This window comes from Mustela lutreola, chromosome 7, assembly GCF_030435805.1.
Source record: "Mustela lutreola isolate mMusLut2 chromosome 7, mMusLut2.pri, whole genome shotgun sequence".
In the NCBI taxonomy this organism is placed as follows: Eukaryota; Metazoa; Chordata; class Mammalia; order Carnivora; family Mustelidae; genus Mustela; species Mustela lutreola.
Genome location: NC_081296.1, coordinates 34,037,127 through 34,057,805, shown reverse-complemented (window position 1 = coordinate 34,057,805; position 20,679 = coordinate 34,037,127). Strand labels below are relative to the sequence as shown.

Sequence of the window (20,679 nt, the reverse complement as noted above, 5' to 3'; positions counted from 1 at the left end):
AGATGGAGAGAAGTGAGTTGGGGGAAATTGGAGGGGGAGACAAACCCTGAGAGACTGTGGACTCTGAGAAACAAACTGAGGGTTTTGGAGGGGAGGAGTGGCGGGGGGGGGGGGGTTGGGTGAGCCTGGTGGTGGGTATTATGGAAGGCATGGAGCACTGGGTGTGGTACATAAACAATGAATTCTGGAACACTGAAAAGAAATTTTAAAAAAAAATTGCACATTATAACATAATATTACTTTATTCCAGAGAATACAAGTCTGTCCTTGGCATTATTGTGATTTAGAATAATAAATACATATATTTGGTCTTTGTCCCATTCCTGGCACAGATCTCCCAAAACCCTTAGGATTTCCTATGATGGAAACAATAAATGTATCTTTTGCTATGTTAGGTGACTTTTATAAACTTTCTGGGTAACCTAAGGATGAAGGTTAGTCACCAGAGGATCCAACTATGTGATTAGAGGGTTGGAAGTTTCAGTCTCACTTCTCGCCTTTGGGGAGGGGAAAAGAACTAATTTTTTTTTTTTTTTTTGGAAGAACTAAATATTGACTTCAATAACAAATGGCCAAGATTTAATCAATCATGCTTATGTAACAAATCCTTCTTAAATACCTAAAATCAACAGAGTTCAGAGAGAGCTTTTGGGTTGGTGAACACATGGAGGTTCTAGAATTGTGGAGTGCCCAGAGAAGGCATGGAAGCTATGTGCCCCTTCCCCTATGTCTTTTGCACTATGTGTCTCTTTAATCTGGCTGTTGCAGAATTATATCCTTTCATAATAAACTGGTAATCTACTAAGTAAAATGTTTCTCTGAGTTCTGTGAGCCGCTCTAGCAAACTAGCCAAACCCAAAGAAGGGATTGTTGGAACCTCTGATTTATATCTGGTAAGTCAGAAGTGACAAATCTGAACTTCCAATTGGTGTCTGAAGTGGGAGTGGAAGGCATTCTTGTAGGACTGTGCCCTTAACTTACAGGAAGCTATTTGCAGGTAGATAGTGTCAGAATTGAGTTGAATTGTAAGATAGCTAGCAGGTGTTGGAAAATTGCTTTGTGTAGGGAAAAAACACATACACATCAGAAATGGAATGCAAAATCTGAGTCCTATATTTTGTGACAGGAAAGAATTTCTCAGATTCCTTCTATTTTTTTTTAAAGACTTTATTTATTTATTTGACAGACAGAGATCACAAGTAGATGGAGAGGCAGGCAGAGAGAGACAGAGAGGGAAGCAGGCTCCCTGCTGAGCAGAGAGCCCGACGCGGGACCTGGTCCCAGGACCCTGGGATCCTGACCTGAGCCGAAGGCAGCAGCCCAACCCACTGAGCCACCCAGGCGCCCCTCTCAGATTCCTTCCAGATTTGAGTTGAATTGCAGCTGAACTTCAGCTTTATATTTAAGTCAGCTGAATTTCCAATCTCTACTCTCCAATATCATTACCTTTTTATCTCATGAGTTTTTGAAATAGGAGGGGTTGAGCTGCCTTTTCAGATATTGTTGGTTTGCCTTTGGATTTAGCTTTGTTAGACTTCAGAATCCAGTCACTCTGAAAATGAATAGGCCTACACTCCCAGCTTCCTATCTACTGCCATTTTCGCAAAATTAGGGCAAAATTGGGGGAGGAAATTGTTAGAACAGTGATTGATTTTGTATTTGCAATTTTTGTGTTCCAATCCATCTTAACAGACCACACTGCTTGTTAAAGGCTCAACTGATATAATCCTTCTCATTCCTGTATGTTCCCTCCATTGATGGCAGACTAGATCCTACTGCCAACTCACATCTTCCCCATTCATCCCTCCCAGGGTGTGGATGTTGCAAAGCTCTTCACTCTTTTACAAAGGGCTTATCTCTCTCTGGAATTCAGTTCAAGTTTCCTGTATAGACCATCTGCACTAATTCCATAGAAGAGTATAAATTTTATTTTGCCTTGTTAACCACAGGAATGAAGGTCTTTAGCGTCTTTTATATCCTAACCCCAAGCAGAAGTATGCAGAACATTTTTTGAGATAGAATTTGAATCAAGTCTCAGACAAATCTCTGATAAAAGTGATAATTGTAGGGCGCCTAGGTGGCTCAGTCGCTTCAGCTCAGGTCATGATCCCAGGATCCTGGTATCAGGGCCTGCATCAGGCCCCCTGCTCAACAGGGAGTCTGCTTCTCCCTCTCCCTCTGCCCTTCCCCAAACCCCAGTGGCCCCACTTGTGCTGGCTGATGTACTTGCCTTCTCACACACATGCTCACTCTCTCAGATAAAATCTTTTTTAGAAAGTGAGTACTTCAGACAAAAGGTTGATATCCAAGATCTGTAATGAACTCCTCAAACTCAACACACACGAAACAGGTAATCATATCAAAAAATGGGCAGAAGATATGAACAGACACTTCTCCAATGAAGACATACAAATGGCTATCAGACTACATGAAAAAATGTTCATCATCACTAGCCATCAGGGAGATTCAAATGAAAACCACATTGAGATATCACCTTACACCAGTTAGAATGGCCAAAATTAGCAAGACAGGAAACAACATGTGTTGGAGAGGATGTGGAGAAAGGGGAACCCTCTTCCACTCTTGGTGGGAATGCAAGTTGGTGCAGCCTCTTTGGAGAACAGTGTGGAGATTCCTCAAGAAATTAAAAATAAAACTTCCCTATGGCCCTGCAATTTTACTATTGGGTATGTACCCCAAAGATACAGATGTAGTGAAAAGAAGGGCCATCTGTACCCCAATGTTGATAGCAGCAATGGCCATGGTCACCAAACTGTGGAAAGAACCAAGATGCCCTTCAACAGACAAATGGATAAGGAAGATGTGGTCCATATACACTATGGAGTATTATGCCTCCATCAGAAAGGACGAGTACCCAACTTTTGTAGCAACATGGACGAGACTGGAAGAGATTATGCTGAGTGAAATAAGTCAAGCAGAGAGAGTCAATTATATGGTTTGTGGAGCATAACAAATAGCATGGAAGACAGGGGGAGTTAGAGAGGAGAAGGGAGTTGGGGGAAATTGGAAGGGGAGGTGAACCATGAGAGACTATGGACTCTGAAAAACAATCTGAGGGTCTTGAAGGGGTGGGGGTGGGAGGTTGGGGGAACCAGGTGGTGGTATTATAGAGGGCACGGATTGCATGGAGCACTGGGTGTGGTGCAAAAACAATACTGTTACGCTGAAAATAAATTAATTAATTAAAAAAAAAAACAAAGTGAGTACTTGTAAATACATCAGTATTTCAAAAACCTGGAACTCTAAATACCTTAACTAAATTTTCAGCCTCCTTGCAACTAGGTATAACCATGTAAGAAAGTTCCTTGCCCTCTGCTTCTCTTCCTTCCTCCTATGGGCTGGAAGGTGGACAGTTTCGCCAACCAGAACTCCATTTCCATTTGAACTTGGAAACAAGGGCACCACCAAAGGCAATGGCAGAGCAAATTTAAGGAACCTATATTGTGAACAACCTTAGGGTGTGGAGCCACTCCTCCACCCTGAATCACCCTCTGATCTCTGCACTATTATGGGAGAGAGAATATACTACTTTCTTCACAGAAATGTACTTTGGTCTGTTACAAAAGTGAAATTATGCTCTAACTCAGTGGTTTCCCAACATTTTGTCTCCTCAGTAAAAATTTAGAAATCTGTACTCTCCGACTTTACACCATATCTATATTTGACCTATTTTAATTATTTTAAGAGTTACCAAGGAAATATTAGCAAGTTTAAATTGGAGAAAAAGGGGCGCCTGGGTGGCTCAGTGGGTTAAGCCGCTGCCTTCAGCTCAGGTCATGATCTCAGGGTTCTGGGATCGAGTCCCACGTCGGGCTCTCTGCTCAGCAGAGAGCCTGCTTCCTCCTCTCTCTCTCTCTGCCTGCCTCTCTGCCTACTTGTGATCTCTCTCTGTCAAATAAATAAATAAAATCTTTTTAAAAAAATTGGAGAAAAAGGGGTGCCTGGGTGGATCAGTCAGTTAAGTGACCGGCTTGAATCTTAATCTCAGGGTATTGTGATGGAGGCCTGCATTGGGCTCCCAGCTCAGCAGGGATTCTGCTTGTCCTTCTTCTCCCTCTGCCCCTCCCCCAAATCCTGCGCAAGCTCACTCTCTCTCTCTCTCTCTCTTGCTCTAAAATAAAATCTTTTTAAAAAATAAAATAAATTTGAAGAAGAATAAACTATAACTGTCACCAGTTGGTTTCTTTGAGAAGCAGCCTCCAAGATGGAGTTAGACCTGCAGACTGCCCAGTGGAAAGAGGGGAAAGGTAGACTGGCCAAAGAGAAAAGTCAGCCTGTGGTATAAGTCAGCCAAATTAACCCATCAGTTTATCTTATTTGAAGAAATTGCCACTGCTCCCCACACCTTCAGTGACTACCATCCTGATTAGTCAGTAGCCATCAACATCAAGGCAGGACCCTCCACCAGCAAAAGATTATGATAAAAGATTATGAAGCTCAGATGATGGTCAACATTTTTTAGCAATAAAGTCTTTTATAATTGACATGTGTATATTGCTGTTTTTAGACACCTAACACTTGCTATTGGAAGCTTAATAGATACAGTATAGTGTAAACATGACTATTATATCCACTGGGAAATCAAAATATTAATTTGACTTATTTTATTACAAAATTTGCTTTGTTGCTATGGACTGGAACTGAACCTGTGATTATCTACGAGGTATGCTTGTAAAAAGAACTTTACCAAAAGAGTCAACCCATCATTGTTTAAAACTCAAGTCCATCATGACTGCTTTATGGATGATGTTGACATAACAGGACCAGGTCTCAAGAAACTTCACATATCTTACACTTGTTAGGTTATACTGGTGTATTTTCTTGAGACATGGAAGTAGTTCTTCATCTTCTGACATCTGAAGGCCCCCTCACTGAATTTCTTCCAAAACTTTGGAGTAAAGCCCCAGATCTTTGCTTCTCCCAGGAGGAGTTGTACCCAGACTTTGCCATCTACATGCAGAAAATGCTGGTGATGCAAGATGACTGAGATTGTATCTTAGGTGGGGACTGGGAGCATGGGCGACGGTGGATCCCTGGTGCTCAGCTCTGAGGCTACTTGGATTTTAGTGGTTGCTTTTAAAAATAAGTACAAAAAAAAAAAAAAAAAACAAGAAGTCTACAAAGAAAATGGAAAATTTGAAGAAGATTAATTTCATTTAAGATATAATAGCTAGTTTACAAAAATTCCTCAGAACTAATAGTATGTACCAACAGTTGGCCCAAAGTGAAGCTGGATTTTACATTTATTGATAATGGTCAAAGTTATTTTCCATTTTGAAGCTTCCCAGGCACATGAAAATACATTTTTCAGACAGCCAAATCTAAGACAACATTTATGGGCAACAGCATGTAAAACTCTATGTAGGAGAGAGGAGTTAAAACAGTGGAGAAGTAGGGGGACCCTGGATTTTCCTTATCCATCAAACACAGCTCTATTGAGGTTAGATCACTCAGAATACCCAGGAAATCCATCTGAGGATTGGAAGGATTTCCACTATTGGAGGGAGACAATGTGACAGGAGCAAAATATGTGGACGTGATTTGGTGGGGAGAAAAACTGTCATGGTGCAGAGAGGAGGGAGTCCCTTCCACTGGGAGAATAAAGGGAGAGAAGGAATGGTTGAGAGTATGGCCTTGGATCCACACCATAAGAGAGCCCTCTCAGTACCAACAACTGGTGAGTAAAGAGAAAGTATCACAGGTTTTTTGCAAACAGTATGTATGGATCTCAAACTTTGGTTTTGGAAGTACATGACTTTTGCTGGAGCAGAGCTGTTGCTAGTGCACAAAGTGGTGTAGGGTTCTCCTGGGTTGCACTGGGAGAAAACATACCCCCTCCTGGAATACATTTGGTGGAGGATCTATTGCCTCGCCAAGGACAAAAGACCCTATAGGTACCAGCAAACGGCCTTCTATTGGCAGGGGACAGAGGGTGGCTAACCTATTCGATGCTTTTTACAGTCCTACAACATACATTCTGTACACTGTGCAGGTATGGGATTGTTTTTCTGGGACAAAGTACACTAGACATAGCATGTCGGGGAGCCTCTACTCCAGAGAAGTGAGTGAATCCACGAGGTAACTGGTCCTTTAAGATTTGGAGTTTTGAGCTCTCAGAACCTTCCTGCGGCTGCGTTCGGACCTTGCTGCTCCAGCCTCCGGGACACGTCCCATCCTTCCAGCCTGAGACTAGCAGTATAGAAAAAAATATATATATACCATATAATTTCTTGCCCCGTACACACCTTGAGGCGAGCAAAAAAAATTAAAATAAATTTTAACAATGAGGGAAATCGTGCACATCCAGGCCGGTCAGTGTGGCAACCAGATCGGTGCCAAGTTCTGGGAGGTAATCAGTGATGAACACGGCATCGACCCCACTGGAACCTACCACGGTGACAGCGACCTGCAGCTGGATCGCATCTCCGTGTACTACAATGAAGCTACAGGTGGCAAATATGTTCCTCGTGCTATCTTGGTGGATCTAGAACCCGGGACCATGGACTCTGTTCGCTCAGGTCCTTTTGGGCAGATATTCAGACCAGACAACTTTGTTTTTGGTCAGTCTGGGGCAGGCAACAACTGGGCCAAAGGCCACTACACAGAGGGTGCTGAGCTGGTTGACTCAGTCCTGGATGTGGTGAGGAAGGAGGCGGAGAGCTGTGACTGCCTACAGGGCTTCCAGCTGACCCACTCACTGGGTGGGGGAACAGGCTCTGGAATGGGCACCTTGCTCATCAGCAAGATCCGAGAAGAGTATCCTGACCGCATCATGAACACCTTCAGTGTGGTACCCTCACCCAAAGTGTCTGACACTGTGGTCGAGCCCTACAATGCCACCCTCTCCGTCCATCAGTTGGTAGAGAACACAGATGAGACCTACTGCATTGACAATGAGGCCCTTTATGACATCTGCTTCCGCACTCTCAAGCTGACCACGCCAACCTATGGAGACCTGAACCACCTCGTCTCAGCCACCATGAGTGGTGTCACCACCTGCCTCCGCTTCCCTGGTCAACTCAATGCTGACCTCCGGAAGCTAGCCGTCAACATGGTGCCCTTCCCACGGCTCCACTTCTTCATGCCTGGCTTTGCACCTCTGACCAGCCGTGGAAGCCAGCAGTATCGGGCCCTCACTGTGCCTGAACTCACCCAGCAGGTCTTTGATGCCAAGAACATGATGGCTGCCTGTGACCCCCGCCATGGCCGTTACCTCACTGTGGCTGCTGTCTTCCGTGGGCGGATGTCCATGAAGGAGGTAGATGAGCAGATGCTCAATGTGCAGAATAAGAATAGCAGCTACTTTGTGGAGTGGATCCCCAACAACGTCAAGACAGCAGTCTGCGATATCCCACCTCGTGGCCTCAAGATGGCAGTCACCTTCATTGGAAATAGCACAGCCATCCAGGAGCTCTTCAAGCGCATCTCAGAGCAGTTCACGGCCATGTTCCGGCGCAAGGCCTTCCTCCACTGGTACACAGGTGAGGGCATGGACGAGATGGAATTCACTGAAGCTGAGAGCAACATGAATGACCTTGTCTCCGAGTACCAGCAGTACCAGGATGCCACCGCAGAAGAGGAGGAGGATTTCGGTGAGGAGGCTGAAGAGGAGGCCTAAGGCAGAGCACCATCACCTCAGGATTCTCCATTCCCTCAGCCTTCTTCCTCAGCTGCCCCTGTCCTCTCCCTCAGAATTACATTTTCTGCCTCTGTCTCTTTTTTCCTTTTTTGGAGGGGGGTGGTCCTAGAACACAGTGCCTGACACATAATAGGCGCTCAATAAATACTTGTTGTTTGTTGAAAAAAAAAAAAAAAAAAAAAGATTTGGAGTTTTGAATCCCAGCCATGTGCCAAAGGTAAGATGCAAGAGAGCTGTGGGGCCAGATGTGCTGGCAGCCCTTGCTTTTCTGGGAGGGCTCTCTGAATAGTTGAGAGGGGTGGCGGGAGCCTCTGTCCAGGGACAAGAGTGAGATGACACCATTGTCCCTCCAGACCAACATGATCAAAATACAGAGAACAACACAACAGCCTGCAGTAGAGGTGGGAGCTGCTTATACCAAACCCCATCCCCCAGTGCCTGGAAAGTGCATATATACTGGAGCAGGACTATGAGCCAGCAAGTAGGCCTCTTCCTCAGAAGACCAGCACAGGCAGCAAATGCAACAAATCTACTGATCATACACTGCTTCAAAGAGTCTGGCAGTTCTGGTGGAAATGGGATCAGGCTGTATATTTTTTCTTTTGTAATCAGATTGTTTGTTTTTTAGTTTGTTTTTTCATTTACTTTTCTCTTAAAAAAAGAGAAGGGGAGATATCAGAAGACAAACAGAATAGAGAGAAAGCCTCATAAGCTGGTGCCTGGAAAGTGATAACACCAGAGCACAAAAGCATCCTGTACCAGGGACCAGGCAAAAACTTGCAGAGTGGTAGTGGCAGGGAAAGGGCCCTAAAGAAGTACTCAGAGAGGATCCAGGAGCTGCTGGTGCCCCTCTGCAAGCACAGGCTGCTTGCAATTGAATTGTATTTCATTTTTAAATTTTATTTTATTTTTTCAGTGTTTGAGATGCATTGTTTATGCACCACACACAGTGCTCCATGCAGTACGTGCCCTCCTTTATACCCACCACCAGGCTCACGCATCCCTCCAATACCCTCCCTTCCAAAACCCTCAGTTTGTCTCTGAGTCCACAGTCTCTCATGGTTCTTTTCCTCCTCCAATTTCCCCCAATTCACTTTCCCCCAACTTCCTTTCCTTCTCCTAATCTCCTGTGTGTTATTCCTTATGCTCCACATGAGTGAAACCATATAATAATTGACTATCTCTGCTTGAATTATTTCACTCAACATAATATCCTCCAGTCCCATCCATGTTGGTGCAGTAGTTGGGTATTCATCCTTTCGGATGGAGGTGTAATATTTTATTGTGTATATGGACCATATCTTCTTTATCCATTCATCCATTGAAGGACATCTTGGCTCTTTTCATAGTTTGGTATTGTGGCTATTACTGTTCACTACACTTTTCACTACATCTGTATCTTTGGGGTAAATACCCAATAGTGCACTTTCAGGGTCATAGAGTAGCTCTATTTTTAATTTCTTAAGGAATCTCCACACTGCTTTCCAAGGTGGCTGCACGAATGTACATTCCCACTAACAGTGTAAGAGGGTTCCCCTTTCTCCACAATCTCTCCAACACTTATTGTTCCTTGTCCTGTTAATTTTGGTCATTCTAACTGGTGTAAGGTGGCATCCTAATGTGATATTGATTTTAATTTCTGTGGTGGCTAATGATGATGTACATTTATTCATGTGTCTGATAGCCATTTGTATGTCTTCTTTGGAGAAGTGCCTGTTCATGTCTTCTGCCCATTTTTTGACATACCTGTTTTTTGGGTGTTGAGTTTGAGGAGTTCTTTATAGATCTTGGATATCAACCCTTTGCCTGTAGTGTCATTTGTGAATATCTTCTTCCATTCCGTGGGTTGTCTCTCTATTTTGTTGATTGTTTCCTTTGCTCTGAAGAAGCTTTTGATGTCAATAAAGACCCAAAAGTTCATATTCACTTTTGTTTTCTTTTACCTTTGGAGACATGTCTTGAAAGAAGTTGCTCTGGCTGATGTCAAGGAGGTTACTGCCTATGTTCTCCTCTAGGTTTTGATAGATTCCTGCCTCATGTTGAGGTCTTTTATCCATTTCAAGTTTATCTTTGTGTATGATGTAAGAGAATGATTGAGATTCATTCTTCTATTCATAGATGTCCAATTTTCCCAGCACAATTTTCCCACTGTCTTAAAGAGACTGTCTTCTGCGCATGGCGCTCACCCTCCCCTGAGAGAGGTGTGAGAAGGCCCAACCCAGCACTCTTAGACCTGCACCATTATAACAGAGTCTGAGATGCGCACGTGTGACCCAAGCCCTCCCCTGAGAGAGGTGCGCAAAGGCCCAGCCTGGGGTTCTATAAAAGAGGAAAAATCCCAAGAATAGCATTGAACAGAAATATAGAGATAATCTACAGAAAGAAAGACTTCAAAGGTAACACGATGTCAATAAAAACGTATCTATCAATAATCACTCTGAATATGAATGGCCTAAAAGCGCCCATAAAATGACACAGGGTTGCAGATTGGATCAAACGACTGGACCCATCCATATGTTGTCTATGAGAGACCCATTTTGAACCTAAAGATACACCCAGACTGAAAGTGAAGGGATGGAGAAACATCTTTCATGCCAATGGGCCTCAAAAGAAGGCTGGGGTAGCGATTCTCATATCAGATAAATTAGATTTTAAACTAAAGACTGTAGTCAGAGATACAGAAGGACACTACATCACTCTGAAAGGGACTATCCACCAAGATTATCTAACAATTGTGAATATCTATGTCCCCAATATGGGAGCAGCCAATTACATAAGAAAACTGTTAATCAAGATAAAGAGTGATATTGATATGAATACATTAATAGTAGAAGACCATAACTAACCTCTCTCAGAAATAGACCATTGAAGCAGAAAATCCTTAAAGCAACAAGAGCATTGAGTGACACATTGGACCAGATGGACCTCATAGATATATACAGAACATTCCACCCTAAAACAACAGAATACTCATTCTTCTCAAGGGCACATGGAACCTTCTCTAGAATAGACCACATTATGGGTCACAAATCAGGACTCAACCGATACCAAAAGACTGAGATGATTCCCTGCATATCCTCAGATCACAATGCTTTGAAACTGGAGCTCAAGCACAAGGAAAAGTTCGGAAGGAACTCAGACACCTGGAAGCTAAGGACCACCTTGCTTAAGAATGCTTGGATCAACCAGGAGATCAAAGAAGAACTGAAACAATTCATGAAACCAATGAGAATGAAGACACTTCAGTTCAAAACCTGTGGGATACAGCAAAGGCAGTCCTAAGGGGGAAATACATAGCCATCCAAGCCTCCCTCAAAAAAATGGAAAAATCCAGAATACACCAGCTGTCTCTACACCTTAAAAAACTGGAGAATCAACAACAAATTAAACCAACTCCACACATAAGAAGGGAAATAATCAAGATCAGAGCAGAGATCAATGAGGTAGAAACCAGAGATGCAGTAGAACGTATCAATGAAACTAGAAGCTGGTTTTTTGAAAGAGTCAATAATATCAATAAACCATTGGCCACACTAATCCAAAAGAAAAGAGAGAAGCCCAAATTCATAAAATTATGAATGAAAAGGGAGAGATCACAACTAACACCAAGGAAGTAGAAACAATCATCAGAAGTTATTATCAACAGTTATATGCCAATAAGCCAAGCAACCTAGATGAAATGGATGCATTCTTGGAAAACTGTAAACTCACCAAATTGAACCAGAAAGAAACTGACAACCTGAATAGACCGATTTCTAGTAACAAGATTGAAGCAGTGATCAAAAACCTCCCTCAAAACAAGAGCCCAGGACCTGAAGGATTCCCTGGGGATTTCTACCAAATGTTCAAAGAAGAAATAACACCTATTCTCCTGAAGCTGTTTCAATAAATTGAAGCAGAAGGAAAACTTCCAGACTCTTTCTATGAAGCCAGCATTACCCTGATCCACAAACCAGGCAAAGACCCTACCAAAAAGGAGAGTTTTAGACCAATATCACTGATGAATATGGATGCTAAGATTCTCAACAAGATCCTAGCCAACAGGATCCAACAGCACATTAAAAAGATTATCCACCATGACCAGGTGGGATTCATCCCTGGGCTACAAGGATGGTTCAACATTCGCAAATCAATCAATGTGATACAACAAATTAATATGAGAAGAGAGAACATGGTCCTCTCAATGCATGCAGAAAAAGCATTTGACAAAATCCAGCATCCGTTCCTCATTAAAACACTTCAAAGTATAGGGATAGAGGGGACATTCCTGAACTTCATAAAATCTATCTATGAAAGACCCACAGAAAATATCATCCTCAATGGGAAAAAGCTTGCAGCCTTCCCGCTGAGATCAGGAACAAGACAAGGATGCCCATTCTCACCACTCTTGTTCAACATAGTATTAGAAGTCCTAGCAATAGCAATCAGACAACAAAGAGAAATAAAAGGTATCCAAATTGGCAATGAAGAAGTCAAACTCTCTCTCTTCGCAGATGACATGATTCTTTATATGGAAAACCCAAAATACTCCACCCCCAAAATACTAGAACTCCTACAGCAATTCAGCAACGTGGCAGGATACAAAGTCAATGTGCAGAAATCAGTGGCTTTCTTATACACTAATAATGAAAATACAGAAAGGGAAATCAGAGAATCGATTCCATTTACTATAGCACCAAGAACCATAAGATACCTGGGAATAAACCTAACCAAAGAGGCAAAGGATCTGTACTTGAGGAACTACAGAACTCTCATGAAAGAAATTGAAGAAGACACAGAAAGATGGAAGACCATTCCATGCTCTTGGATCAGAAGAATAAACATTGTTAAGATGTCTATACTGCCTAGAGCAATCTATACTTTTAAAGCTATTCCGATCAAAATTCCACTGGTATTCTTCAAAGAGCTGGAGCAAATAATCCAAAAATTTGTATGGAATCAGAAGAGACCCCGAATCGCTAAGGAAATGTTGAAAAACAAAAATAAAACGGGGGGCATCACGTTACCTGATTTCAAGCTTTACTACAAAGCTGTGATCACCAAGACAGCATGGTACTGGCATAAAAACAGATGCATAGACCAGTGGAACAGAGCAGAGAGCCCAGATATGGACCCTCAACTCTATGGTCAAATAATCTTCGACAAAACAGGAAAAAATATACAGTGGGAAAAAGACAGTCTCTTCAATAAATGGTCTCTTCAATAACTGGACAGCTATATGTAGAAGAATGAAACTCCACCATTCTCTTACACCGTACACAAAGATAAACTCAAAATGGATAAAAGACCTCAACATGAGACAGGAATCCATCAGAATCCTAGAGGAGAACATAGGCAGTAACCTCTTCGATATCAGCCACAGCAACTTCTTTCAAGATTTGTCTCCAAAGGCAAAGGAAACAAAAGCGAAAATAAACTTTTGGGACTTCATCAAAATCAAAAGCTTCTGCACAGCAAAGGAAATAGTCAACAAAACAAAGAGGCAACCCACGGAATGGGAGATGATATTTGCAAATGACACTACAGACAAAAGGTTGATATCCAGGATCTATCAAGAACTCCTCAAACTCAACGAACACAAAACAGACAGTCATATAAAAAACAATGGGCAGAAAATATGAACAGACACTTCTCCAATGAAGACATACAAATGGCTATCAGACACATGAAAAAATGTTCATCAACACTAGCCCTCAGGGAGATTCAAATGAAAACCTCATTGAGATATCATTTTACACTAGTTAGAATGGCCAAAATTACCAAACAGGAAACAACATGTGTTGGAGAGGATGTGGAGAAAGGGGAACCCTCTTCCACTGTTGGTGGGAATGCAAGTTGGTGCAACCACTTTGGAAAACAGTGTGGAGATTCCTTAAGAAATTAAAAATAGAGCTTCCCTATGACCCTGCAATTGCACTACTGGGTATTTACCCCAAAGATACAGATGCGTGAAAAAAAGGGCCATCTGTACCCCAATGTGTATAGCAGCAATGGCCACGGCCGTCAAACTGTGGAAAGAACCAAGATGCCCTTCAATGGACGAATGGATAAGGAAGATGTGGTCCATATACACTATGGAGTATTATGCCTCCATCAGAAAGGACGAGTACCCAATTTTTGTAGCAAGATGGACGGGACTGGAAGAGATTATGCTGAGTGAAATAAGTCAAGCAGAGAGAGTCAATTATCATATGATTTCACTTATTTGTGGAGCATAACAAATAACATGGAGGACAAGGGGAGATGGAGAGGAGAAAGGAGTTGAGGGAAATTGGAAGGGGAGGTGAACCATGAGAGACGATGGACTCTGAAAAACAATCTGAGGGTTTTGAAGGGGCAGGAGGTGGGAGGTTGGGGGAACCAGGTGGTGGGTATTAGAGAGGGCATGGATTGCATGGAGCACTGGGTGTGGTGCAAAAACAATGAATACTGTTACGCTGAAAAGAAATTTTTAAAAAAAGAGTATCAACTGATTCCCCATCAGAACTATAGAGGCAAGAATGTAATGGGATGGCATTTTTTAAATGCTTAAAGAAGGAAACTAAAATAAAGGAAAGAAAGAAAAAAGAAAGAAAGAAAAGAAAACGAAAGGAAAGAAGGAAACTGTCCACCAAAAATTCTATATCTGGACAAATTACTCTTGAAAAATAAGGAGAAAAGGAGACACTTTCAGATGAACAGCAGCTGAGTAATTTTACCATTAGTGGACCTGCTTTACAAGAAATGCTAAAAGGGAGTTCATCAGGCTGTAATGAAAGGACATCAGATGATCACAATAGCCAAATTATGGAAAGAGCCCACATGTGTCCATTGACAGATAAATCATTAAAGAAGATATGAGATATATATAATGTGCTATATATATGTGATATATAAAACTTAGCCATCAAAAAAAATGAAATGATCTGGATGAAACTCAAGGGTATTATGCTAAGCAAAATAAGACAGTCAGAGAAAGACAAATATCAGATAATTTCACTCATATGTGGAATTTAAGAAACAAAACAGAAGATCATAGAGAAAATGAGGGAAAAATAAAATAAGACAAAATCAGAGAGTAAGATAAACCATAAAAGACTCTTTAACTATAGGAAACAAAACAGAGTTGTTGGAGGGAAGGTCGGTGTAAGGATGGTGTAACTGGGTGATGGGCATTAAGAAGGGCACTTGATGTAATGAGCATTGGGTATTAAATGCAACTGATGGACTACTAAACTCTATCTTTGAAACTTAAAAAAAAAGACGTTAGATAATAAAGACATTCAAATAAATAAAAAATGTGTGTGTGTGTGTGTGTGTGTGTGTCCCTATAATTTTGTATTTTGGTTTGTAACTCCTTCTTTTACTTCCTACTTGATTGTTTAAAAAATGCATGCTTTAGAAGAGTAAATCTTAAATATGCTTATTAGAAAAAAAGATAAGTATTTTAAGTGATGGATATATTAACCAGGTTGATTATAGTAGTCATTTCACAATGTATGTATATATCAAACTATCACACTGTAGGGACACCTGGGTGTCTCAGTCAGTTAAGCATCTTCCTTCAGGTCAGTTCATGATCCCAGGGTTCTGGGAGAGAGTCCTACATTGGATACCTTGCTGATTCTCCTTCCGCCTTCTACTTCCCCTGCTTGTGCACTCTCTCTCTCTGACAAATAAATCTTTAAAAAATTTTATCACATTATATCCTCCAATATATTTTAAATTTTTATTTGTCAATTATATCTCAAAATCTAGAAATTAATAAATTACATAAAATAAAAAAATCCATAAGAGAATAATTATAAATCTATGGTAATGGGCAAGAAATATAAAGAGATGTAATTTGTGATTACCTGATGGGAGGAAACAAAACTCTATAAGAGCAGAGGTTTGTATGCTATTGAAGCTAAGTTTGTATTAATTTAAACTAGATTGTTATAAATTTATAATGTTATTTTAACTCCATGGTAATCAGAAAGAAAATATCTTTAAAAATGCCCATAAAATAAATGAGAAGATAATTAAAACAGTACACACAAAGCCAATTAAATACCAAATAAGGCAGTAATGGAAGAAATGAGGAATACAAAAGATATAAGACATACAAAATAGCAAAGAACAAAATGTCATAAGTACTTCTTCTCAGTAATTACTTTAAGTGTACTTCAAATGTTTATGAATTAGGGAAGATGGCAGAGTGGGAAGGACAAGAAGTCTGTCTCCACACCTAGCAATTGCTCTGGCAGAATCTGTCTGATAAAACTATTTTAGAACTCTGGGGTCTGTTACTTGCAACATCCAGGGGGAAAACTGGGACAGTAACTTGCAGTTAATTTAAGTCCATTTTAGCTCTTAGCACAATAGTACCTGCCACTCTCCACCCCAGCAACATGGCAGGCAGCTGTGCATGTATTCCAAGAGCAGCTTGCATAGCATTTACAGGAGCCAGGATGGGCAAAAAATGACCCTGTCCTCCAAATATCAGAATCTATGCTCTTATTGCTGATTGTGCTTCTGATCACAAGATGTGAAGAGGTGGGCAGCCAACGCTTGTTGAAAGCCTTTTCCCTTCTGTCTGAAATTATTTTCATGATATATAATCCTTTCTTTAGCCCCACCCTTCATTTTTCACTTTTTCCCCTTTCAGGAGCCAGACATTAAAGAGTAGGTAGGACATTCAGGGGCACATGGGTGGCTCAGTCAGTTAAACAGCCATCTCTTGATATTGGCTCAGGTCATGATCTCAGAGTTGTGAGATGCAGCCACAAGTTGGGCCCCATGCTAGGCATGGAGCCTGTTTGAGATTCTCTCTCTCCCTCTTCCTTTAGCCTTCCTCCCCCTCTCTTTATATCCCTCCCTTTCTTTAAAAAAAAGACGAGGACAATCAAAAACAACTACATATATAAGAAAAATTAGAAAGTAAGCATGCAAACCTAGGGAAGGTGCAGGCTCAGAAATGTTTGGTGGGTGCCAGACTAGAGGAAAGGTAGCATCCTTAATTGGAGTGGGGGTCCCTTTTAGGATCATGAAAGATTCTGGAACTAGATAGAAGAGGTGGTTGTACAATATTGTGCATGTACTAAATGCTACAAATAATTTTTTTGAAGATTTTATCTGTTTATTTGACAGACAGGGATCACAAGTGGCAGAAAGGCAGTCAGAGAGAGAGGAGGAAGCAGGCTCCCCTCCAAGCTGAGAGCCTGATGTAGGACTCAATCCCAGGATCCTGGGACCATGACCTGAACCAAAGGCAGAGGCTTTAACCCACTGAGCGACCCAGATGCCCCCAGATCATTTCTTTTAAAATGGTCAATTTTATGTTGTGTGAATTTCATTTCACTTAAAAAATTGTAGATTTGAAAGTTTAATTTGGGAGTGGTATGCAGAATTAATGAAAAAGAGAGACAGAAACTTCAAGTAGATGATTATTCTAGTCATGGAGATTGGAATGAAGAAATAAAGACTTGGACAACAGTAGTGAGATAGTCAGGGACCTTGAGAACAAGCCCCTATACACCCAGGACACTCCCTGTTGGCTGCTACTGCTTTTCTTGCAGAGCAGAGAGCAGGAACCAAGAAGCAAGCCTGAGACAGGATTGTCATAAAATATGACCTTTTATTTTATTTTTTAAATTTAATTTTATTTTTTCAGTGCTCCAGGATTCATTGTTTATGTACCACACTCAGTGCTCCATGCAATATATGCCCTCCCTAATACCCACCACCAGGCCTTCCCAACCCCCCACCCCCCTCCTCTCCAAAACCCTCAGTTTGTTTCTCAGAGTCCACAGTCTCTCATGCTTCATCTCTTCCTCCGATTTCCCCCAACTCACTTCTCCTCTCCATCTCCCAATGTCCTCTGTGTTATTCCTTATGCTCCACAAATAAGTGAAGCCATATGATAATTGACTCTCTGCTTGACTTATTCCACTCAGCATAATCTCCTCCAGTCCCATCCATGTTGATAGAAAATTTGGGTATTCATCCTTTCTGATGGAGGCATAATACTCCATTGTATACATGGACCATATCTTCTTTATCCATTCGTCTGTTGAAGGACATCTTGGCTCTTTCCACAGTTTGGCAACTGTGGCCATTGCTGCTATGAACATTGGGATACAGGTGGCCCTTCTGTTCACTACGTCTATATCTTTGGGGTAAATACCCAGTAGTGCAATTGCAGGGAATATGACCTTTTATTGACCTTTCCCCTCATTTTAATGTTAAAAATCACACCCAGAGGTGGAGACTTAACATTCAAATGAAACATATAATGTATGATGAAGAATGTTGTGTCAACTGCAACTCCACCCCCAATTTCCTGTATTCCATATCTTTACATGCTTATACATCACTCCTTTCCCACCTCAGTCCCTTGAAAACTTTCCCTATATTTGGAAGAGCTAGTCTGACACCTTTGTTGTAACTGTGTCTCCCCTTATCTGTAGTTGTTGACCCAATAAATCCTTGCCTGTGCTTTTCAGTTTTGGGTCCAGCCTCATATCTACTGCTGCTGAATCCAAGGGATCCAATTCTGCTAATATTACTATGATCAGTTTTGATGCATGAAAATAATTTTCCAGATGTGATTAAGTTCCCAATTAGTTGACTATAAGTCAACTAATTATCAATCAGTGGAAGCACAGTAAAAGAAGGCTTAGACGTTCTATGAATTAGACTCTTTTAAAAATTTTTTATGTAAATTTAATTTAATTAACATATAGTTTATTGTTAGTTTCAGATTCTTCAGTTGCATATAATACCCAGTGGTCATTGCATCGTGTCTTCCTTTATAAAGGAAGCAACCCTCAGTTTGTTTCCTATAGTTAAGAGTCTTTTATGGTTTGTCTCCATTTCTGATTTCATCTTATTTTATTTTTCCTTCCTTTCCCCTATGTCTGAACTAGACTATGAACAGCAGCTGGGTCTATAGTTGTTCTCTCTTAGCTGGTTCTTCCTTTCCTGATTACTTGTGAATGCCAAATTTAGCTTGTGTCTGTAGGGTTCCATACTGCTTGTGATCATCCTTTTCTGATAGTATATGAACAACAACATTGGTTCATACCTAAGAATTCCTGGCTGCCCACTAACTTCCCCTCTTAAAGGCCTGTCCTACACATTTTGGACTTGCTTAGCTCCAGTCTGCCCAATAAGTAGGCAAGTTCCTTGTAATAAATTTTTTAATATAAGTGTTACATATGCACATGTATATCTCCTAGTGTTCCTTTCTCTTTGGTTGAATTCTGATTGATACACATTTTGATACTAAGCATGGCTCCAGAGAAATAGAATCTTACAAATAAATTCTCTGGATGGCTCAGGCAGTTGAATGTCTATCTTCAGCTCATGTATCATATATATATATATATATATATATATATATATAATATGCATATATTTATATATATTTGCCATAAAAATGAATGAAATCTTACCATTTACAACAACATAGATGGATCTAGAGGGTATAATGCTAAGTGTAATATGTCAGTCAGAAAAAGACAAACACCATATGATTTCACTCATATGTGGGATTTAAGAAACAAAACAAATGAGGGAAACCTAGATGGCTCAGTCAGTTAAGCCTCTGACTCATGATTTTGCCTCAGGTCATGATCTCAGCATTTTTAGACTGAGCCATGAAATGTGTTTAAGATTCTCTCTTTCCCTCTCCCTCTGCCCCTCCCCTCTATAAAAAGAAGAAGAAGAAGAAGAAGAAGAAGAAGAAGAAGAAGAAGAAGAAGAAGAAGAAGAAGAAGAAGAAGAAGAAAACAAAACAAACTACAAAGGGGACAAAATAGAGAGAGAGGCAAGTAAAAAAAAAAAAAAAAAACAGACTCTTAACTGTAGAGAACAAACTGATGGTTACCAGATGGATGAAATAGGTGAAGGGGATTAAGAGTACACTTACCATGATGAGCACTGAGTAATGTATGGAATTGTTGAATCATTATAGTGTACACCTGAAACTAATATAACACTGTATGTTAATTAAACAGGAATAAAAAAACAGAGTTGAAAGCCTCAAACTTCCAGCCAAAGCTCTGTATAAAGGACCTAAAAGCTTCTATACTGGCCCTGAAAGAAATCTTATACCCTGCAAGCCCGAGATTTCTGAAAATCAAACCTACCATCTTTACTGAGTAGCTGAATTACAATATAATTCAAATTCCTAACTTCACAGTGTCTCTTGTTAAAGTTAGGAAATTTATTGGGAAGGATGGGGTCCTAAAAATTGGAATGGGGCCATATGGGACGATCCCAAATGAAGCTGGGGATATCAAACTTCTAAAGTCTGCTGAATCTTCTTTGACAACCCAAACAGCCTTTCAACCACTGCCTGAGGATGTTAGCGCTTCTTTGCTCTAATAGTCCTCACTAAGATAGTTGCCCTGAGAGGCACCAATGATCTTCATCAGCACTTACCTCACAACTGTTCTTTCTATCTAAACCAATAAACTAGATTCAAATCCAAGCCAAATTTGATTACAAATGGAGGATGAGGGGGAGGAGTAAAGAATGAGTCTTCATTTAAATGAAAAAGGAGAATGAGTCTTCATTTTATAGTTTAAGCAACTGGATGAAGATTGGTACCCTTCCGTGAGATGGTGATAAATGTGGCTGAGCAGATATGGAGGCTGGGAGGCAGAGGTGAAAATAGTTTTATGAATGTTTGAGTTGAGTGCTTGCATGACAGAAATACACAAGAGTCAGTTTGAGACAGATCTGGCCAAGAGAAATAGAAGGAGAAGATGGAGAAAGTTGTTATAGAAACATTGCAATGAGGAAAATGTTTTCTGGTTTCCAAAGTTTTCCACAATAAACACACTTATCTGTCATTATGGTTTTAGACACAACATTCTTTCTGATCAATGAACTCACTTAGGAAAAAAAAATGCACCAATGGGCCCATGCTCTTGGATTTAACTGGTTCTATCATCATCCTGGAGCAGCTGCCTTAATAGAATTTACTTAGATTATTTTTAATTCCTTTCCTCAACATTTTATAGTTTTCAGTATACAAGTCTTTAACCTCC

At 40.8% G+C, this 20,679-nt stretch overlaps 1 protein-coding gene across 1 annotated transcript; it reads left to right on the top strand.

The window, feature by feature from the left end:
- Window positions 1-6,136: 6,136 nt before the first annotated feature.
- LOC131835737 (tubulin beta chain) lies at window positions 6,137-7,818 on the top strand. The gene has a single exon (XM_059180265.1). It carries the CDS (start codon window positions 6,305-6,307, stop codon window positions 7,637-7,639), a length of 1,335 nt encoding a protein of 444 aa, XP_059036248.1. The 5' UTR covers window positions 6,137-6,304; the 3' UTR covers window positions 7,640-7,818.
- The last annotated feature ends 12,861 nt before the right edge of the window (window positions 7,819-20,679 follow it).

Excerpts from the sequence above, each read along its gene's own strand:
- LOC131835737 (XM_059180265.1), top strand. The coding sequence starts at position 6,305 with ATGAGGGAAATCGTGCACATCCAGGCCGGTCAGTGTGGCAACCAGATC.